The sequence below is a fragment of the Ochotona curzoniae genome, unplaced genomic scaffold (genome assembly GCF_017591425.1).
Source record: "Ochotona curzoniae isolate NIBS_2020 unplaced genomic scaffold, NIBS_Ocur_1.0 scaffold_3835, whole genome shotgun sequence".
Classification (NCBI taxonomy): Eukaryota; Metazoa; Chordata; class Mammalia; order Lagomorpha; family Ochotonidae; genus Ochotona; species Ochotona curzoniae.
In genome coordinates this window covers 8,775,962-8,794,112 of record NW_024467114.1, presented here as the reverse complement: position 1 = coordinate 8,794,112, position 18,151 = coordinate 8,775,962, and the positions used below count along the sequence as shown (strand labels likewise).

The 18,151-nt window shown below is 40.5% G+C and overlaps 1 protein-coding gene across 1 annotated transcript; it reads left to right on the top strand.

The window, feature by feature from the left end:
* Positions 1–555: 555 nt before the first annotated feature.
* On the top strand, positions 556–10,079 carry LRRD1 (leucine rich repeats and death domain containing 1). Its single transcript, XM_040964506.1, has 5 exons — positions 556–2,485; positions 6,285–6,483; positions 7,836–7,997; positions 9,193–9,310; positions 9,857–10,079. Exons 1-5 carry the CDS (start codon positions 578–580, stop codon positions 10,041–10,043), a joined length of 2,574 nt encoding a protein of 857 aa, XP_040820440.1. The 5' UTR covers positions 556–577; the 3' UTR covers positions 10,044–10,079.
* The last annotated feature ends 8,072 nt before the right edge of the window (positions 10,080–18,151 follow it).

Sequence of the window (18,151 nt, the reverse complement as noted above, 5' to 3'; positions counted from 1 at the left end):
CCCATATGGGCGCTGCTTCTATTCCCAGCAGCCCCGCTTCCCATCCAGCTCCCTGCTGTGGCCTGGGAAAGCAGTCGAGGACGGCCGTAAGCCCTGAGATCCTGCATGGGAGACTCAGAAGAAGCTCCTGGCTCCTGGCTTCGGCTTGGCACAGCTCTAGCCATTGTGGACACTTGGGGTGTGAATCATCAGATGGAAGATCTTCCTCTCTGTCTCTCCTCCTTTCTATATATCTGAATTTACAGTAAAATTAAATAAAACTTTTAAAAAATAAATGATGGATTGTTGCATTCTCATTACAAGAAAAAAAGAATAAATCAAAAGTTGCTTAGTAAATCTTGATGTAAAATACCATGAAATTATTGCATCTCCATGTTTTTTTTGTATTGCTTTTCTATTTATTAAATTTCTCATTATAAAATAAAACCACTTCATTCCAATTCAATTGTAGTACTAACAACTACTGCATCTCTTCTTGTAATATTAACATTTATTTTGTAGGTTCCAAAGCAGAAAACCATGAAAAGTGAAATCAAGGTCGGATCTTGAATTGGCGCAGAACATCTCAGGAAATCCAATGTCTGAGGACGCGGCTACTTCAGAAGAGCTTGAGGACAGCTCCACTCAGTCCAGAAAAGGGTCCAGATCAGAGTCCCTGGGAGAGCCCGGGCTTCCTGAAGAAACATCAAGCTTGTTGAATGATGCCTCGAGTCTCAGTCCTGAACCAGATCTTGGGAAGGATACGCTTGAGTCAACATCTTTCCCTAGCAGCAAGCCTCAGGAACAGGCAGATCACAGCACAGGGCATCAGGTGTCTGACACAAGCCCTGGAGATGACAACCCCTGGTCGGTAACAGACATGTCACCAAGCTCGTCATTCTCAACAAGTGCAGACTCTCAGGTCTCCACTGACGTCCCACCTTGTGAAGTAGCTGGAGAAACTGGCTCACAAATCCCTGGGGAAAATCAGGAAGACCTTGACTTAGAGTTTGATAACTTCACAGTTAATCTTGAGGCAAAGGGTCTGCAAGAATTCCCTAAGGACATTTTAAAAATCAAGTATGTAAAATATCTGTATTTAGATAAGAATCAAATCAGAACTTGTCAAGGGCCAGACTCCGGTGATCTGAGAGGTCTTGAAATTCTATCTTTGCAAGAAAATGGATTGTCATCGCTTCCATCTGAAATTCACTTACTTCACAATTTAAGGATATTAAACGTCAGTCACAACCAGATATCACATATACCTAAGGAAATATCACAGCTTGGAAATATTAGGCAGCTCTTGTTCAATAATAATCACATCGAGACTTTTCCTTCTGACCTAGACAGTCTTGCAAACTTGGAAATACTAGATTTTGGCAGAAATAAGATGAGACAAATATCAGACACCGTGTGTAATCTGAAGAACTTGAAGATTCTTAATCTGGAGTGTAATCAGCTAACAATATTTCCTAAATCTCTCTGCTTCCTTCCAAACTTAATTTCACTAAATCTTGCTGGAAACCTGATAGACAGTTTACCAAAAGAAATCAGGGAACTTAAACAGCTAGAAAAGCTTTTTCTGGATCACAATAAACTTACCTTTTTGGCAGTGCAAATTTTTCAGTTAATCAAAATAAAGGAACTCCAATTGGCTGACAATAAACTGGAACTTATTTCACCCAAAATTGAGAATTTCAAGGAACTTAGGATTCTGATACTTGATAAGAATTTATTGACAAGTATACCAGAGAAAATTTCTTCCTGTGGAATGCTGGAATACCTTAGTCTTAGTGACAACAGATTAAATGAACTTCCTAAGAGCATCTATAAGCTTAAAAATTTAAGAAAACTCCATGTAAACAAAAATAATATCGTGAAAATAGCTGAAGATATCTCACATCTTAGTAACATGTGCAGTCTGGAATTTTCAGGAAATATAATTACAGATGTTCCCATTGAAGTAAAAAACTGCAAAAAAATAACTAGAGTTGAACTGGACTATAATAAAATAATGTATTTTCCGGTAGGGCTGTGTGCTTTAGAGTCTCTTTATTATTTGAGTTTTAATGGAAATTATATTTCTGAAGTACCTGTGGATATATCTTTCAGTAAACGACTGCTTCATTTAGCACTTAATCAAAACAAACTCCATGTATTTTCTGAGCATTTATGTTCTCTTATTCATCTTAGATACTTAGATCTTGGTAGAAACCAAATAAGGAAAATTTCACCATCTATATACAGGATGGTATCACTCCAGGTACTTATTTTATACTCAAATAAGTTTGAAACTTTTCCAATTGAATTGTGTACTTTGGAAAATTTGCAAGTACTTGATTTTTCAGAAAACCAATTACAGAAAATCCCTTCTGAGATTTGTAATTTAAAAGGAATCCAGAAACTCAATCTTTCCAGCAATCAGTTCGTGCATTTTCCCATTGAACTATGTCAACTTCAGTCCCTGGAAGAGCTGAATATAAGTCAGACAAAAGGAAGAAAGGTAAGAGACTGCGATTTGGGAGTTGTGGAAGGAAGGAGGGATTGGATGGGGATCAGAATCTCAGCCCTTGCATGTGCTTTAACTTGAGGGAGTTATCTTCCATCCACTGGTTCATTCCCTGAACAGCCACAAATGGCCGGGGTTGGACCAAGTCAGAGCCAGGAGTCTGGAACTCCATCTAGGTCTCCTACCTGAGTCGATGGAATTCCAGCAATTGGGTCATCTTCCGCAGCTCACTCAGGTGCATTAGTGGGAGCATGATAGGAAGTGCAAGAGCTAAGATTCTAACCAGAACCCATGAGGGATGCCAACCTGCAGACAACTTTAGCCTACCGTGCCTTAGCACCCACTCCTGTAAGAATTCTCGTATTTTCATTTAACACAAACATTTCTCTTTGATACACTATAATGTGTCATTAGTTGTGAATCTATTAAATTTGTACTACAAATCATTTTATTAAGTATTTAGAATTTTTCTTTATAATAAGATTAGGCTGATGTTCTTTATAAATCATGTTTGTCTATTTCCTGAAGAAATTTTCCAGAATTGATAGATGAACAAGAATAAGCATTTTAACATGTTCACACTTCTTTTTTCTCAAAGAGTGAATTTCATGGAAGTACTTTCTGAAAATTAAAACTGATTTATGTTAAGCTCTCAGTAAATTAATGAAATGAACCACAGCTGTTATGTAGCAATATCTGTCATTTTAATGTTAATTTTTATTAACCTAAAGTAATATTTCCCAAAGTGTGTTTCTTAAAACTCTGTTCTCATGACCTTTAACTTTAAAATATAAGCTAAGTTTTAAGAGCAGGGGACTGTTCCTGGGGATAAATGAGTTGGAGAAGACTTAAGTTGTCTTAATCACCAACAGTGTCAGTATATTTAAAGCTCTGACACATATGAAATAAGGAAACCAGTTTGTCTCTTATTTCAAATTTCATGCAGTTTATTTATCCCTTTAAGTATAACATCTGCCATATAATACATTTCAAGAAAGGCTTCAAGAGAATACTTAAACAAGTTGATGGGATGTTTAATGATACAAATTGTGTTTTAAAAAAATCTTTTCAGGAGTGGATAAGGTTAGCATCCCATATGAGCACTGGTTCGAGTCTCAGCTGTTCCACTTCCAGTTCCAGCTTCCTTCTTACATCCCTGGGAAGGCAATGAAAGACGGCCAGAGTACTTGGGTGCTTGCCACCCATGTGGAAAACCCAGTTGTTTTTCTAGACTCCTTGTCCAACCTTGGCTATGTGGCCATGTGGCCATATGGGGACTGAACCAACAGATGGAGGATCTTTCTGTCTCTCTTTCTCTCTGGTAACATGCCCTTTCAAATAAAAATTTTTTTTTTAGAAAGTTGCTTTTGTGCTAAAGAAACACATTTTAATTCTGCAATTGTCAGCTAATTCCTTATAATCCTGTTACTGTCTACTCCTCAGTCTTAACTGTGAGTACCTCCAGTATCATATACTTAATTTTCTCATTTCTGATACTGCCTTTGTGTCTCCCACCATACCTGCTATCACAAATGATTTGCCAGGTTGCATAATGCAAGATTATTTTGCCCAAGTATCCTACTCTCATAGTTTCCAGTTGTCCCTGGAGAATCTTCTGTCCTATTTTTTCTATTGTCTCAGAAGCAATTTGTTTTTTCTTTCTAGTGTTAACTCCATTCAAAACTTCATTTCTGTTTGTGATGCCAACTTTATTCAAATCTACAAGGCTAAAAATCATGAAATTATGGTTTTTTTCCTTTTCTGTCATTGATGCCAATACTTACACCAAAATTGTCTTATTTACCCTCTGAAAAAGCTCCCGGATTATCTCACTCATTTTCCTCTGTTACTGTCTCCATCACTCTCGCATTCTCCTGGCCTCTGAGTGAACCTGGCTGGACTCAGACTTCTCCACTTCAGTGGGCCGCTGTCTGATCTCACCCAGAGGACTGCATGCTGCCTGCTTTTCAGGAATCCACACTGCATATCTATTGCTTGTCAAAGGCCCTGGTTCACATCAGTGTAGCATTATTCCAAAGGTTAGCAGATAGAAAAACATATTTACAAGAACTCCCTTCAAGAAAATCTTTTGAGACAAGGTGCTTCGCTTTATGGTCCAGATGCCTTTGTCCTGTATAGGAACACCTGGCTTCCATATCCAGCTCTGGATATACTTTATTTTGCAATACATTTTCTTAACATTTATTTATTTTTATTGCAAAGTCAGATACACAGAGAGGAGGAGAGAGAGAGGAAGAGCGATCTGATGATTCACTCCCCAAGTGGCCGCAACAGCTGGAGCTGCACCAACCCAAAGCCAGGAACCAGGAACTTCCTCCAGGTCTCCCACAGAGGTGCAAAGTCCCAAGGCTTTGAGCCATCCTTTACTGCTTTCCCAGGCCACAAGGAGGGAACTGGATGGGAAGTGGAGTACACAGGGTTAGAACTGGGATCCCAGCATGTTCAACACGAGGACTTTAGCTGCTAGACAACTGTGCCATGCCCTATTTTGCAACACATTTTAGGAATTATTTGAGGCCACATTAAAAATTTGGTGACCACCACTATTTTTTTAAAAAGGATTTACTTATTTTTATTGGAAAAGCACATCATATGAAGAGACAGAGAGACATACAGATCTTCCCTTTGTTTGTTTTCATCTATTTGCAAGGGGAGTCCTCTCACTCACTCACACACACACACACACATACACACTTGCAGGTTGAAGTGGGGAGATCTACCATTTACTGGTTTATTCTTTTTTTTTTTTAAGATTTATCTATTTATTGGAAAGTCAGATTTATAGAGAGGAGGAGAGACAGAGAGACAGAAGATCTTCCATCCGATGATTCACTCCCCAAGTGAGCGCAACAGCTGGTCCAAAGCCAGGATCCAGGAACTTCCTCCGGGTCTCCCACACAGGTGCAGGGACCCAAAGCTTTGGGCCGTCCTTGACTGCCTTCCCAGGCCACAAGCAGGGAGCTGGAAGGGAAGTGGAGCTGCAGGGATTAGAACCGGCGCCCTTATGGGATCCCGGCGCATTCAAGAAGAGGACTTTAGCCGCTAGGCCACGCCGCCGGGCCCTACTGGTTTATTCTTCAAGTGCCCAAGCCCATGATGGCTAGGTTGGGTCAGGAATTCTATCAGGGATTCCCACAGGAGCGGCAGGGTCCTAAGCCATTAGCTCATCACCTCTTGTCTTCCAGAAGGCACTAGCAAGAAGATAGGTGGAGAAGTGGAGAAGCTGGGACTGAACCCAGAGGATTCATATGTTGCAAGCAGCTTAACCCACTGGGCCACGATGTCAGCCCCAAGTCTATCATGGAGTATTTACTTACAATGCATTATGCTTGAGAACACAAACACTAAAAAGCTTTAAACATGCTTATAAAGTCACTTAAAATCCAAGGAAAACACACAGAGTCCAAAAAGGAAAAATGGTAATAAGAGCAGTAACAGTGAGGATAACAGAAGTGTAGAGTAATTGGTTACAATTTCAAGGAGAAACCAGAGCAGTCAGCTTTAGGGAGGCGAGGAAAGAACAGGAGGCAAGGAAACTGAATGTGAACAGAGTGAAAGAAGAGAGTTAGCCAGCCACAGGGTGGAATTCTAGCATGGGTCAGATTAGGAGGTATTTGGAAATGCAACACACTGTCATGTGTATTACAGCTAGGAGAGGAAGTCCTGCCTTTCTAAGCCAGGTAACAAATAGAATTACCTCCTGTGCAATTTTAAAAAACATTTTATTCATACAAATATTTATGTATTCATAAAAGTTTAATTTTTGTTACAGTTAACAAGAATCCCTGATGAGCTCCCTAATATGACTCAGCTTCTAAAACTTGATATCTCAAATAATGCAATCAGAGAGATTCCAAACAATATGGGGGGACTGAGAAGTTTGGTTAGCTTATATGCACAAAATAATCAAATAAGCTACCTTCCACCATCGTTTCTATCTTTAAATAATCTCCAGCAACTAAACCTGAGTGGTAAGTGTCACGATCAGTAAGTATAACCCATGGTTTGAGTATTAATGTCTGGCTGCAGATTTTGCTGATAAAATACAACATAGCAAACAGTGGACATTTTCAGTGTCCACTTGGGGGAAATGACTACCCCAGGTACAAAAAAAAAAAAAAAAAGAAAAGAAAAAAGAAAGAATGAGAGAAAGTGTAAGATCCAGCTCCCGCACTGAATGAGGTGATAACCCAGTTACATGCTGCTTTAGATACTGTGGCTTTGTAATGTCTTAAAGACAGGAAATGTGAATCTTCCACTTTCTTTCTTTTCTCTCAACATTATTTTCATTGTTTGAAGGTCTTTGTAGTTTGTGAATTATAGGATTTTTTTGTTGTTATTTCCTTAAAAAAAAAAAAAAAAGATGGGGGATCGCTCTGGATTTTAACGGGGATTGCACTGCATCTGTAGATTGCTTTGGGTAGTTTGGACATATTGACCACAGCAAGGTTTCCAGTACATGAGTATAGGATGTGTTTCAGTTACCTAAGTCTTTATTTTTTCCCAAGAATTGTTTCAATTCATAATCCTTCACCTTCTTGATTAAGTTTATTCCTAAGTATTTTTTATTATAATTGAGGTTGTTCTTTAATTTTTAAAAATGTATTTTTATGTATTTGAAAGATAGAGAGGCAGAGAAATCTGTCATCCATAGGCTCACTCACCAAATGTCCCCAGAGAGTACTCTGTTTCTGCCAAAAAATAAATAAAATGTATAGATACAAACATACAAGATTTATAATCTTAGGAAAAATCAGATACAGCAATGGAAATTGCAATCCATAAATAAATATGATTGTTAAAAATGAGAAATTTTTGTTCCTTCAAAAGCTTTAAGAGAATGGAAATGCAGACTAGGAGAAAGTATTTGCTTAATACATTTAAAAAAACTCTAAAAAAATAAAATTCAGAAATCAAGAACTCAAACTTCCTTTTCACTGTAGCCTGGTATTGGTGAGGAGTGGATGCTGTTTTTTTTTTTTTTTTTTAATTCTCCATCTGGCTATTGCTAACATTCTTCACAGGTCATACAAAATTAACTTTAAAAACAGCCTGTTACAGATTTATTGAATTTCAAGTCCCGAGGCAGTGGTTACATTGGCAGGGCTAGACCAATAGCTGTTGACGTTAGATGGTCCTGGGGGCTGAATTGCTCCAGTCCATCAAGGTATCAGTGAGCACTTGGCACTTGCCAGCATGGTGAAGGTGCTCTAGAACTTTGCCAACAACACATAATAGATACTTCATACACGGGCAATGTTCTTTGTCTCCATAGTATTCTTCTGAGTAAGGTGTAATTCAATTACAATATTTTTTCTATTAGGAAATAATCTAACAGCTCTACCTGCTGCTATCTGCAATCTTTCTTCACTGAAGGAGATCAATTTTGATGATAACCCTTTGCTGAGACCTCCGATGGAAATCTGTAATGGAAAGCAGCTGCACACCATTGCATGCTACCTCCAGAGGGCAGATGAGAGAGATGGTACGTGCTGCACGATGGACTATCTTACAAGTGATATTCCAGGTGTAAACCAAAAAAGCTTGCTTTAATTTGAGACTTTCAATCTGGAGGAGACAATAAAATACTTATCTCCCCTTTCCTGAAGGTTGGGAAGTTATCTTGAGGTTGAACTGTGTATGTGTATATGTGTGTATGTGTAAAGATTTATTTATTTGCAAGGTAGAATTACAGTATGAGAGTGTGTGCACAAGAGCATGTATGCATGAGTGAGAGAGAGAGAAAGGGACGGATGGAGGGAGGGAGAGAGAGAGAGAGAGAGAGAGTCTTCCATTCATTCCCCAGTGGCAGCAGCAGTCGGGTCAACTGGGGCCAGGCCACTCCAAAGCTAGGAGCCCAGACTCCATGAGGGAGTCCTGCATGGATGGCAGGGCCCCCAGCAATTGAGCCATTTTCCGCTGCCTTGCCATACACATTATAAGAAGTTAGATGTCACTGCTCCAGACTGAACCATTGAAACCAGGCAAATCTAAGTAAAGGGCTCGGCCTTGATGCCCTCCAATAGGTTTGTCTTCCTGGTTACAGCCAGACTCAGAGAATCTGTCCCTGGGTTTCCTCCTTTGCTCTGATCTGCTTGCCAGATGCAGATGTTCTGAAAGACCTGCCTGGACTGGCAGGAAGTCTATAAACCCTGTACACTGATGTTTGTTTGGGGCCCACTCTGTCTGAAATCTTGGGACAATCCTCATCTCTCTACCCTCGAGCTCTCCATTGTGTATCTCCTGTTTTGGAGAGCAGGTGCCTTTTCTTGCAATGGACTCCCATCAAGTCAGATGGAGGCTTGTGTATTGAGTCTCATGAAGGAAGTGTTATCCACCCTTCCTTCCCTTGCCAGACACTGAGCCTGTTCCTAAGATGGTAAATGACAGAGGCAGAGTGACAAGTTTTGAAATAATTAAGGAAGAGGTTTGGAAATCTCTTTGAGTTTGCATATAGTATCCTTTTAAACATATTACTAAGCTATAGAATTTTTCAGATTTTAGAAGAAATGGAACAGAATTAAAACTTCAGTTTATATTTTAGATTTGCATTGTCATGTTCAAATTTACTTCACATACACATTTGATAGTCAGAGGTAAGAAAACTAGATGTATTAACTCAAAATAGAGTATCTTTCTCCAAAGTGACAGATTCAATTTTCTTTTACATTGAAACATAGAAAAAATTTTAGAGAAGACATTCAAGATAGTTGCCAACAATATCACTGCAACGAATTTTCTGTTTTTGTGTCAAAAAATGAACCTGCCAATCTCAGAAATTGATATCTCTCACAAGAGGTGGGTATGAATGACATTTGGTGCAAATTCATTCTGCTGTTCTGATCTTTATAATATGGAAATTTTAGGTTTTTAATGTTCATGTTTTCATAAATTCTAATTTTCTGTAGCAGACTCACTTGTGATCCCCATGGGGGAGAGCCAGGGCTCTGAGAGCACCAGCTGCCTGGCCCAGTGGTCTAGGGCAATCCTTTAGCTTCTCTGCGCCTTCATTCCTCACTGGTAAAATGGCTATGCTTACCTAAGAGAGATGCCCTGAGGGTCGAAGGAGAGCAAGCCATAGGACTGTAGAACAGGAGCGTAATACATTAGCTTACAGTAAATAATCCAAGATTACTGTTCGGATGCCTTGTACACTGAACGGAAGCAAAATTGTAGGTTCATGTGCCAATCTTTTTTGTAGCCTCTCTTCACCAATTACTTTGAGGCTCACTTCAATGTGGCAAATTGTTTTGAAAAACCTAGATACATAATATTTAAGTAGTTAAATAAAATGATGTCCTAAACTGATGATGAATATAATTACTATTTTAATTTTTCTTTCAGCACTGTGCCATTAAATGAGAGAGTCTACCAGGCACTTGTTAAATGGAAAATGGAAAGTACCAACTCATCACTAACAGCTGCTGCTGTAAAAGGCCAACTAGTCCGGGCGCTAACTATGATAGGGGCGTATGATATTATGGACAAAATAACAGCACTAAACCTTTTCACACGGGCAATTAAATTCTAACTAGTTGATCCATAATAAAAACTGAACACTGATACACATGCATTTTTTAAAAAGGTTTATTTATTTTTTGGAAAGTCAGATATACAGAGAGGAGGAGAGACAGAGAGGAAGATCTTCCATCTGATGATTCACTCCCCAAGTCAGCGCAACAGCCGCTGCTATGCCGATCCAAAGCCAGGGGCCAGGAACTTCTTCCGGGTCTCCCACACGGGTGCAGGGTCCCAAAGCTTTGGGCCATCCTCAACTGCTTTCCCAGGCCACAAGCAGGGAGCTGGATGGGAAGTGGAGCTGCCAGGATTAGAATCAGCGTCCATATGGGACCTCGGCGCATTCAAGGCGAGGACTTCAGCCGCTAGACCACGACGCCAGGCCCAAAAAGATCGTTTTTATTGGAAGATTTAGAGAGAGAAAGAGATATCTTTCATCTGTTGGTTCACTCCCCAAATGGCTGCAATGGGTCAGAGCTGAGTTGATCCAAAGGTGAAAGCCTGGGGCTTCTTCTGGGTCTCCCACATGATCATTGGATCCTAAGACCATGGGCCATCCTTTGTTGGGTTCCCAGGCCGTAAGTAGAGAGCTTCATTGAAAGTGGAGCAGCCAGGAATAAACAGCACCCATATGGGATGTGAGAACTGTAGGAAGATAATTAGCCTGGTATGTTACCACACAGGCCCCTAATTTGTGATTCTTCCAGGTAGAAATGAGGGCAGTTACATAGAGAAACAATGCTTAAACAGAAAACTATCATGCACCCTTGTAGATGGCAGACACTAGTCACTGTCCTTAAAATTTTGTTAGTGATCAACCGTAGTGCAGTCATTGCCTGATTCATGAATCATTCTTTGCTCACTCTTAAATTTGTCTGAAGCTTTAACTTTCTTCCATGAAGAGGACACTTCTCTCCTTATATTTTATTTTTTTCCTTAAAGCCCAAAAAACTGGAGCTGAACAACTTATTATAAATGGCAGAGGACACACTTATACCCGATAAAGTCTGGGTTACTCAGGAAGTTCACTAAAACTTGTGATGACTTAACTGCAAACATTCAAACCACAAGCTAGGAAAACATACTACAATCTAACATCTAGAAATCTTGACTAAATGCCTTTTGGATTTGGAATCTGAGTTTCTAGTTCATTGCAGCCTTTTGCCTTTTAGTTGGTTGGTTTGGGGAGGCCTGGGCTACGAATGCTCATTGCTCCTGTGCAGCAGTTCTGGTTATCATGCCCCTGGTGTGCGCATTTTCCCCAGGCTCTAAGCTGTGTGTCATCCAGAAAACACAGCATGCTCTCACCTGGATGGCTAGGGGAGCGTTTCTTCATTGAGCCTGATGTCATGACTTACAAGTACATGCTAATACAGGGAAACTGCAACCAGGAGAGGAGCAAGTGGTACTCATGCCTAAGTTTTAGACTACCATATATGAGACTCACCAACAATAGGAAAAAAAAATGAGGATGATTGATTTGAAATGCACAGTAACTGAGAGGGAGGAAGAGAACCCACTGACTAGTGCATTCCCCAATTCCCAATTGCTGTTGACACCCAGGAATGCCTGCAACAGGCAGAAGCTAGGAGCCGGGAACTCCCTCTAGGTCTCCCATGTGGCGGGGGTTGCAGGCACTTGACCCATCATATTGCTTCTCAGGTACATTAGCAGGAAGCTAGGTTGGAAGCAGAGTAGTTAGGACTCGAACTCCACAATGGCAGGCAGGTGTCCCAAGTAGGGGTTTAACACAAGTAGGGGTTAACTATGTGCCACAACATTTGTCCTGTGGAAAATCATTTTTAAACATTTTAATTGTGACACCGTTAAGCTGGAAAAGCTCCAGTCCTTTAAGTTCCTTATAAGCAAACTAAAGTCCAACTTAAGCTGTGAAGGAAACGAGGTCTTACCAATTACAGTCTGCCAACTAACCTCTCACTGGGGCCTCTCCACTCTAACCATTAGTCTTTGGTTGGCATTTAGCTTCTGAAAGCCTGCTGCTCAGGCTGCTGCAGTCGTTGCCTGATTCATGAATCATTCTTTACTCACTCTTAAATTTGTCTGAAGCTTTAACTTCCTTCCATGAAGAGGATACTTCTCTCCTTATATTTTATTTTTTTCTTGAAGAATGGCAGTTGCTCTGCTTTCATTTTATAGCTACATTCAGAAACTGCAAACATTAGAATTCTTTTTCTGCCTCTTGCCTTTTAGCTGTAAGAGCCTCATTTTCTCAGGTTCTTCTCTATGACATGGAATGTCTGATACAGCTCATGATAAGGGAATAAAATGGGAACTGATTTAGCTCTGCCTCTGGATAGTTAGAAAGGGGGTCTGATTGGCTTTGTTCCCACTTTGAACACATCTTTTAGACCAGTCACTGGTCACGATGTGTGATCCCTGGTATGTTTCGCCAGGTTTGCATAGATACTATGGCTGGGAGTTCTACCATAATCACCTCGGGTAGGGGAAAGCTGGAGGAGGTATAGCTGAGAGACTGTGGAGTTCATGGCTTCTGGGCAGATGGAAACAAGGTATACCCATGTAATACACATGTTCTTGTGAAACTTGGAGGCCACATCTAAATGTAGTCACCTGTAGAACCAACTCATGCTGAAGATTTCTTTAACCTATATCAGATATATTTATATTGATCTACAACCTGAACAGATAAGCAGCAACCTTTATCTCTAACCGTATTTTCACAATTTTGATGATGAAAGAAACACAACAGCCAAAGGAAATGTATTCCTAAAGCCTAGAGCAGAGAGAGACGGCATAATCCATCCATTCCAGGCCAGGTTAGGTTTTTTGGTTTTCTTTTTTTTTAGTAACCATCACCTTTTCACCAGACCCCACTTTCCATTCCTTCTGGGAGTGGCAGAGACTACTTTCCCAGCCTACCCAATGCTTGGGTGTGGCTCTGAAATGAATTTCTCAATCATTACATGAGGACAGAGTGATGTAACTAGCTGGCAGACCCACCTCCCATAGATGTTGCATTGTATTCTCTCTGGATTCCTGGGCAGATCCATAGCATTCAGAAGCATGGGTCCCTGAATGTAAACTTGAGAGAGATTCTGAAAGCAGGCATAACCAATTTGTGCTGTTGAATAAATGAGCACAAACTTATATTGGGTGTCTGAGGTCTTAGGGTTGGCTGGCACAGCAATTAGTCTACCCTGGTAGCTGTGGCATCTCCCAAACAGGATCAGCTCTGGGCCTGTTCTGCAGTCAAATGTGTAGAAGGGAAACAAAGTCACAAGGGTTCTGCGATGCAACAAATGCCCTTACCTTCTCTTCATTCATATTTGCATTCTTCATTATTGGTAGAATAAACGAAGCAGTGCTGACAGGTGCTGGAACATTCTCTAGAGATACCCAAAACAAAAATGCTTAATAAGTGTCATGTAAAATGTTAGGCCTCAATAATTTTTAGGACAGTTTTGTTTTACATGTCTCTGGTAGCTCTCTAGTGAATTTCCCACAGCTTATCTTGGATTGTGTATTGAACATTCAATTATTAGGGTTTAATTTGAAAATAGGGTTAGGAATCATTAAAAGAAGTTTTAAAACATGAGACAACACAATAGCGGTTACAACAGCCCTTGTGGAAGCACTGAGTTGCCCAGGGAAACTGCCACCTGCTACATCTCTCCCAGGCACACCTGGGTCATCCCTGGGCCACCTCGTGCTCCAGGAAGTCCAGGAAGCCACACTGTCAATCCTCTGTGCAGCCAGCCCAGCGAACCCAGCTCAGGTACCAGGTGGGAGGTACTGGGCCATCAGTACACACATTGTGTACCCAGCCACAACCCTGTAGATGAGGTAGGTCATGGCAGGGAGAGAAGCAGTCAGGTTTTGTGTATGAAAGCAGCAAGCACAAGGGAACCGAGAGCGCCCCGCTCAATACACGGTCTGACCTCATTACGAGCTTCCCTGACACCCGCAACCGCTGCCCTTGGACAAAGCAGAAAATGAACTTCAAGAATCCAACACCCCCTTCAAATCAATCAATTTCAGGGTACTAGGGTGACAGCTGCTATTTTTGTTAATTTGTGCTTTTCAAATGAGTGTGTATCACAAAAACAGCAAAAATGAAATCGTATCTTTTACCAATTTAACAATGCATGTTGTCTTTTATCTTGAAGTTTATAATCTTATGTACATAACTTATTTTTTATATAATAATGGTGCAGTAGATATATATGCTTTGGAGTCAAATTATTTTTAAACCCTTGCTCTGCTGGTAATTAGCTACTTGGTTTTGTGAAAGTCATCCAGTCCTGACTTTATTACCGGATGAACAGCATTCCTAATTGTGCTGTAGTAAAGATTTAATGTATGTAATATATTAATATATGTCTAAATAAACTTGTGGCTGATATACAATTTTTAGAAAATGTGTTTTTAAAAGAATCAAGTTATACTCTTACACATTTTTAAATGCAGCTCAGTAGCACCGAATATACTAACAGTGTTGTGAAACATTTCTCTAGAACTTTTTCACCTTAGAAATTTGAAACTCTGGGCCTGGTGCAGTAGCCTAGTAATTAAAGTCCTTACCTCACATGTGCCGGGATCCTATATGGCCATCAGTCCTAATCCCGGTGACCCACTTCCATCCAGCTCCCTGCTTGTGGCCTGGGAGAGCAGTAAAGGACAGCCCAAGTCTTGGGACCCTGCACTCACATGGGTGACCCAGAAGAGGCTCTTGGCTTCATGTTGGTTCAGTTCTGGCTGTTGCAGCCACTTGGGGAGTGAGCCAGCAAATGGAAGATCTTCCTTTCTGTCTCTCCTCCTCTCTGTATATGACTTTCCAATAAAAAAAAAAAATCTTAGGAAAAAAAGCTTGAAAAAAATCTGAAATCCTTTTTTAATACTTATTTATTTTTATTTGAAAGAAAGATTTTACAAAGAGAGAGATCGATCTTCCATTCACTATTTCCAAATAGCCACAAGGGCCTGACCTGAGTTGGTCCAAAGCTAGGAGCCAGGGGCTTCTTCCTTGTCTCCCACTTAGGTGCAGCACCCCAAGGACTTGAATCATCCTCTGCTGTTCTCCCAGGCTGCGAGTAGGGAGCTGGATTGGAAGTGGAGCAGCTGGGACACAAACCAGCGCTCTTACGAGGTGCTGTCACTAGCAGTCTGCAGATTAGCCGACTATGTCATTGTGTTGGGACCCTAAAAATCTGAAATTCTATACTCACTGAATAACACTTTCTCCTTCTCCCATCCGCTGGTAACCGTCATTCTACTTCTTCTGAATTTGTCTGTTTTAGAGAAGTAGAATCTATGGGATTAGTCTTTTGAAGACTGGCTCCTTCACTTACCAAGGCATGTGCCAGGATTTACTTCCTGTTTAAGGTTGAGTGACATTTCAGTGTATGTGTATACCAATTTTTGTTTATCCATTGGTCTGCTGATGCCTCCATTTTCTGATTATTGTGAATAATAATCATGGGTGTGCAAATAGATCTTTGAGTCTGCTTTCAATTCTTTTGGAGGTACACATATGGTACAAAGTGAAATTTCTGGACCATATGGTAGTTCTATTTATATTTTTTAGAAGAACATCCAAACTATTTTTCATAGTAATCCTAATGATATTAGTGCCATGTTTGTTTCTTTTTACTTTTTTTTTTTTTGGTAAAAATTTTAAAAAGTATCGTTTATTGCAAAGGTTGATATATAGAGAGGAGGAGAGACAGAGAGGAAGATCTTCCATCCACTGATTCACTCCCCAAGTGCTGCAATGGCTGGAGCTGAGCTGATCCGAAGCCAAGAGCCAGGAGCCAGGAGCCTCTTCTGGGTCTCCCATGTGGGTTCAGGGTCCCAAGGTTTTCGGCCATCGACCATGGGGGGAAGGTTGTAGGAGGAGCGGGGGAAATCCTAGTGCCTATAAAACTGTATCACATAATACAATGTTATTAACAATTAAAAAAAAAGAATTTTGCATCCTGAAACTGCTTTTAAAAGAACAAAATGGAATTCAAACTTGCAAAACATCAAAGAATTTAGTGAATGGATTCAACAGACAAAGAGTTGAGTAAAGCATTAGCAAACAGAAGAATATGAAGCTGTTTGCTAAGAATCATAGAAACTTTTAAAAATGAAAAATACATGAGAAAAAAATGTCTAAAGCATACAATGAAATGTTCTAATAAATAAAGCCCATCAGAAAAAAAAAGATGGATCAAAAGCCTGGACTTGAAATGGTGTTCTGGTATGGGACACTGACATGACTGGTGATGGCTTCACTTGTGCCACAATGCTGGTCGGCAAATGTATTATTTATTTAGTTGAAATACAGGAAGTGGGAAAGACACAGGAAGAGATTGTAGGACATTGTGACCCTAGAAGGTCAGCAAGCACAGGATTGCAGTTGATTGGACAATATTTGTATGATAACAACCAAATGGATACCTTTTATATACCTGATTGGATATCATTTGTATAAGAACAGTTGAATGGACCTCTGTGTATGAGAACACTTGGTGGAATATATAAGACAAAAGGAGTTCCAAACAAAAGCATAGAAACAGTTGATGGGTTTTGTTGATAAACTCAATACTTCCTCCCTTATCCCATATGACCCTCAGTGTATAAAGTCTGCTGCCACTAATAAACTTGGGCTTTGACCATTGGTCAGAGTCCACGCGTGTTATTAGAGTGTTATTATCTTATTATCAGCTCCACGCACCAAGTCCATCACTGTGGGACAGCAGCGAGAGATGAGATCTTCTACCCTTCTGGTGGCTTACTTCCTAAGTGCCTGCAGCAGTCCATGCTAGCTCAGGCTGAAGCCAGGGGCTTAGACGTCAATCCAGGTTGCCCAGGCAGGCGGCAAGTTAAAGTGCTTGAGTCATCACCTGCTCCCTCAGCCTGCGTGTTAGCTAGAAGCTAGACTTGGAAAGAGAGCTGGGACCCAAACTGGGCACTAAGCAGCATCCTAGGCATCATCACCCCCACTGAGCCGAACATCTCTAAAGTCTTGCCAAACTTGCTATTTTCTGTTTATTTTTCAGATAGTAATCATCTAAATGTGTGTGTGAGGCTTAACATGTTTATGACTAGTTTCCGTTAAGATACATATATGTTATATTTTGCATTTTTCTACTTTTCTATAGGGTTTTTGTAATTATGTTTTGATGGCTATCCTACCCTGTTTTAAAATAGTCCAGCATTACGGCAACGTGGCAAGAGAAGTATGGCTTTTAGGGTTTCAATACTCTCATGATCACAGCTTCATGAGCATTTTTGGTTTTGTTTTAAATCATTTGTTAGTTAATATCCAAGTGGAGAAACTGGCATTAAATCATAACTATCCTGTAATTCTGTCTTCTACCGCCATGCTGTTTTCCACAAGGATTGTGTCCATGGTCCACTCCTGCATGACCACCACTATAACCTCAGGCTGCCACTCCAGGCCTGTGCTTCTGCTGAACAAGTATATACTCCCTTTCACAAAGTGGCATCTGATAAACCTTTGGCAATAACAGTACTAAAAAAAAAAAAAAAAAAAAAAAAAAAGACCCTAGGAATTAAAACTGAGAAACTATAAGCATGTGAATGTGGACCCGGCGCAGTACCCTAGTGGCTAAAGCCCTTGCCTTGCTTGGGCCGCCGAGATCCCACATGGGTGTGGGTTTGTATCCTGGCTGCTCTACTTCCCCTCCAGCTCCCTGCCTTTGGCCTTGGCCTTGGCACCCTTCACCTGCATGGGAGACCTGGAGGAGGGTCCTGGCTTCCGGCTTTGGATCAGCTCAGCTGCACTTGACCAGCAGATGAAGGATCTTTCTTGCTGACTCTCCTCCTCTCTATAAATCTGACTTTACAATAAGAATAAATAAATCTTTTTTGAAAACTATGAATTTGAAGATGGCAAGAAGTAAGGCAATAATAATTAATAGTCCATTAACAGCATAAAACAACTATTACCATACCCACACTGCGCTCCACAACATGTTTATATACTCGTATAAATTCAGAAGCATGGCACGTAAGATAGGACAACTTAACAGGAATTACCCACATTGCTATGTGCTGAATCACAGAATTCAAAGACTAGTGCCACATACAGTGGATGTGGACATTCTGTGAGGAAAGTCGTGCCCTAAAGAC

Excerpts from the sequence above, each read along its gene's own strand:
- LRRD1 (XM_040964506.1), top strand. The coding sequence starts at position 578 with ATGTCTGAGGACGCGGCTACTTCAGAAGAGCTTGAGGACAGCTCCACT. Across the intron at positions 2,486-6,284 it reads GTCAGACAAAAGGAAGAAAG|TTAACAAGAATCCCTGATGA; the intron begins GTAAGAGACTGC and ends TTTTTGTTACAG. Across the intron at positions 9,311-9,856 it reads ATTGATATCTCTCACAAGAG|CACTGTGCCATTAAATGAGA; the intron begins GTGGGTATGAAT and ends TTTTTCTTTCAG.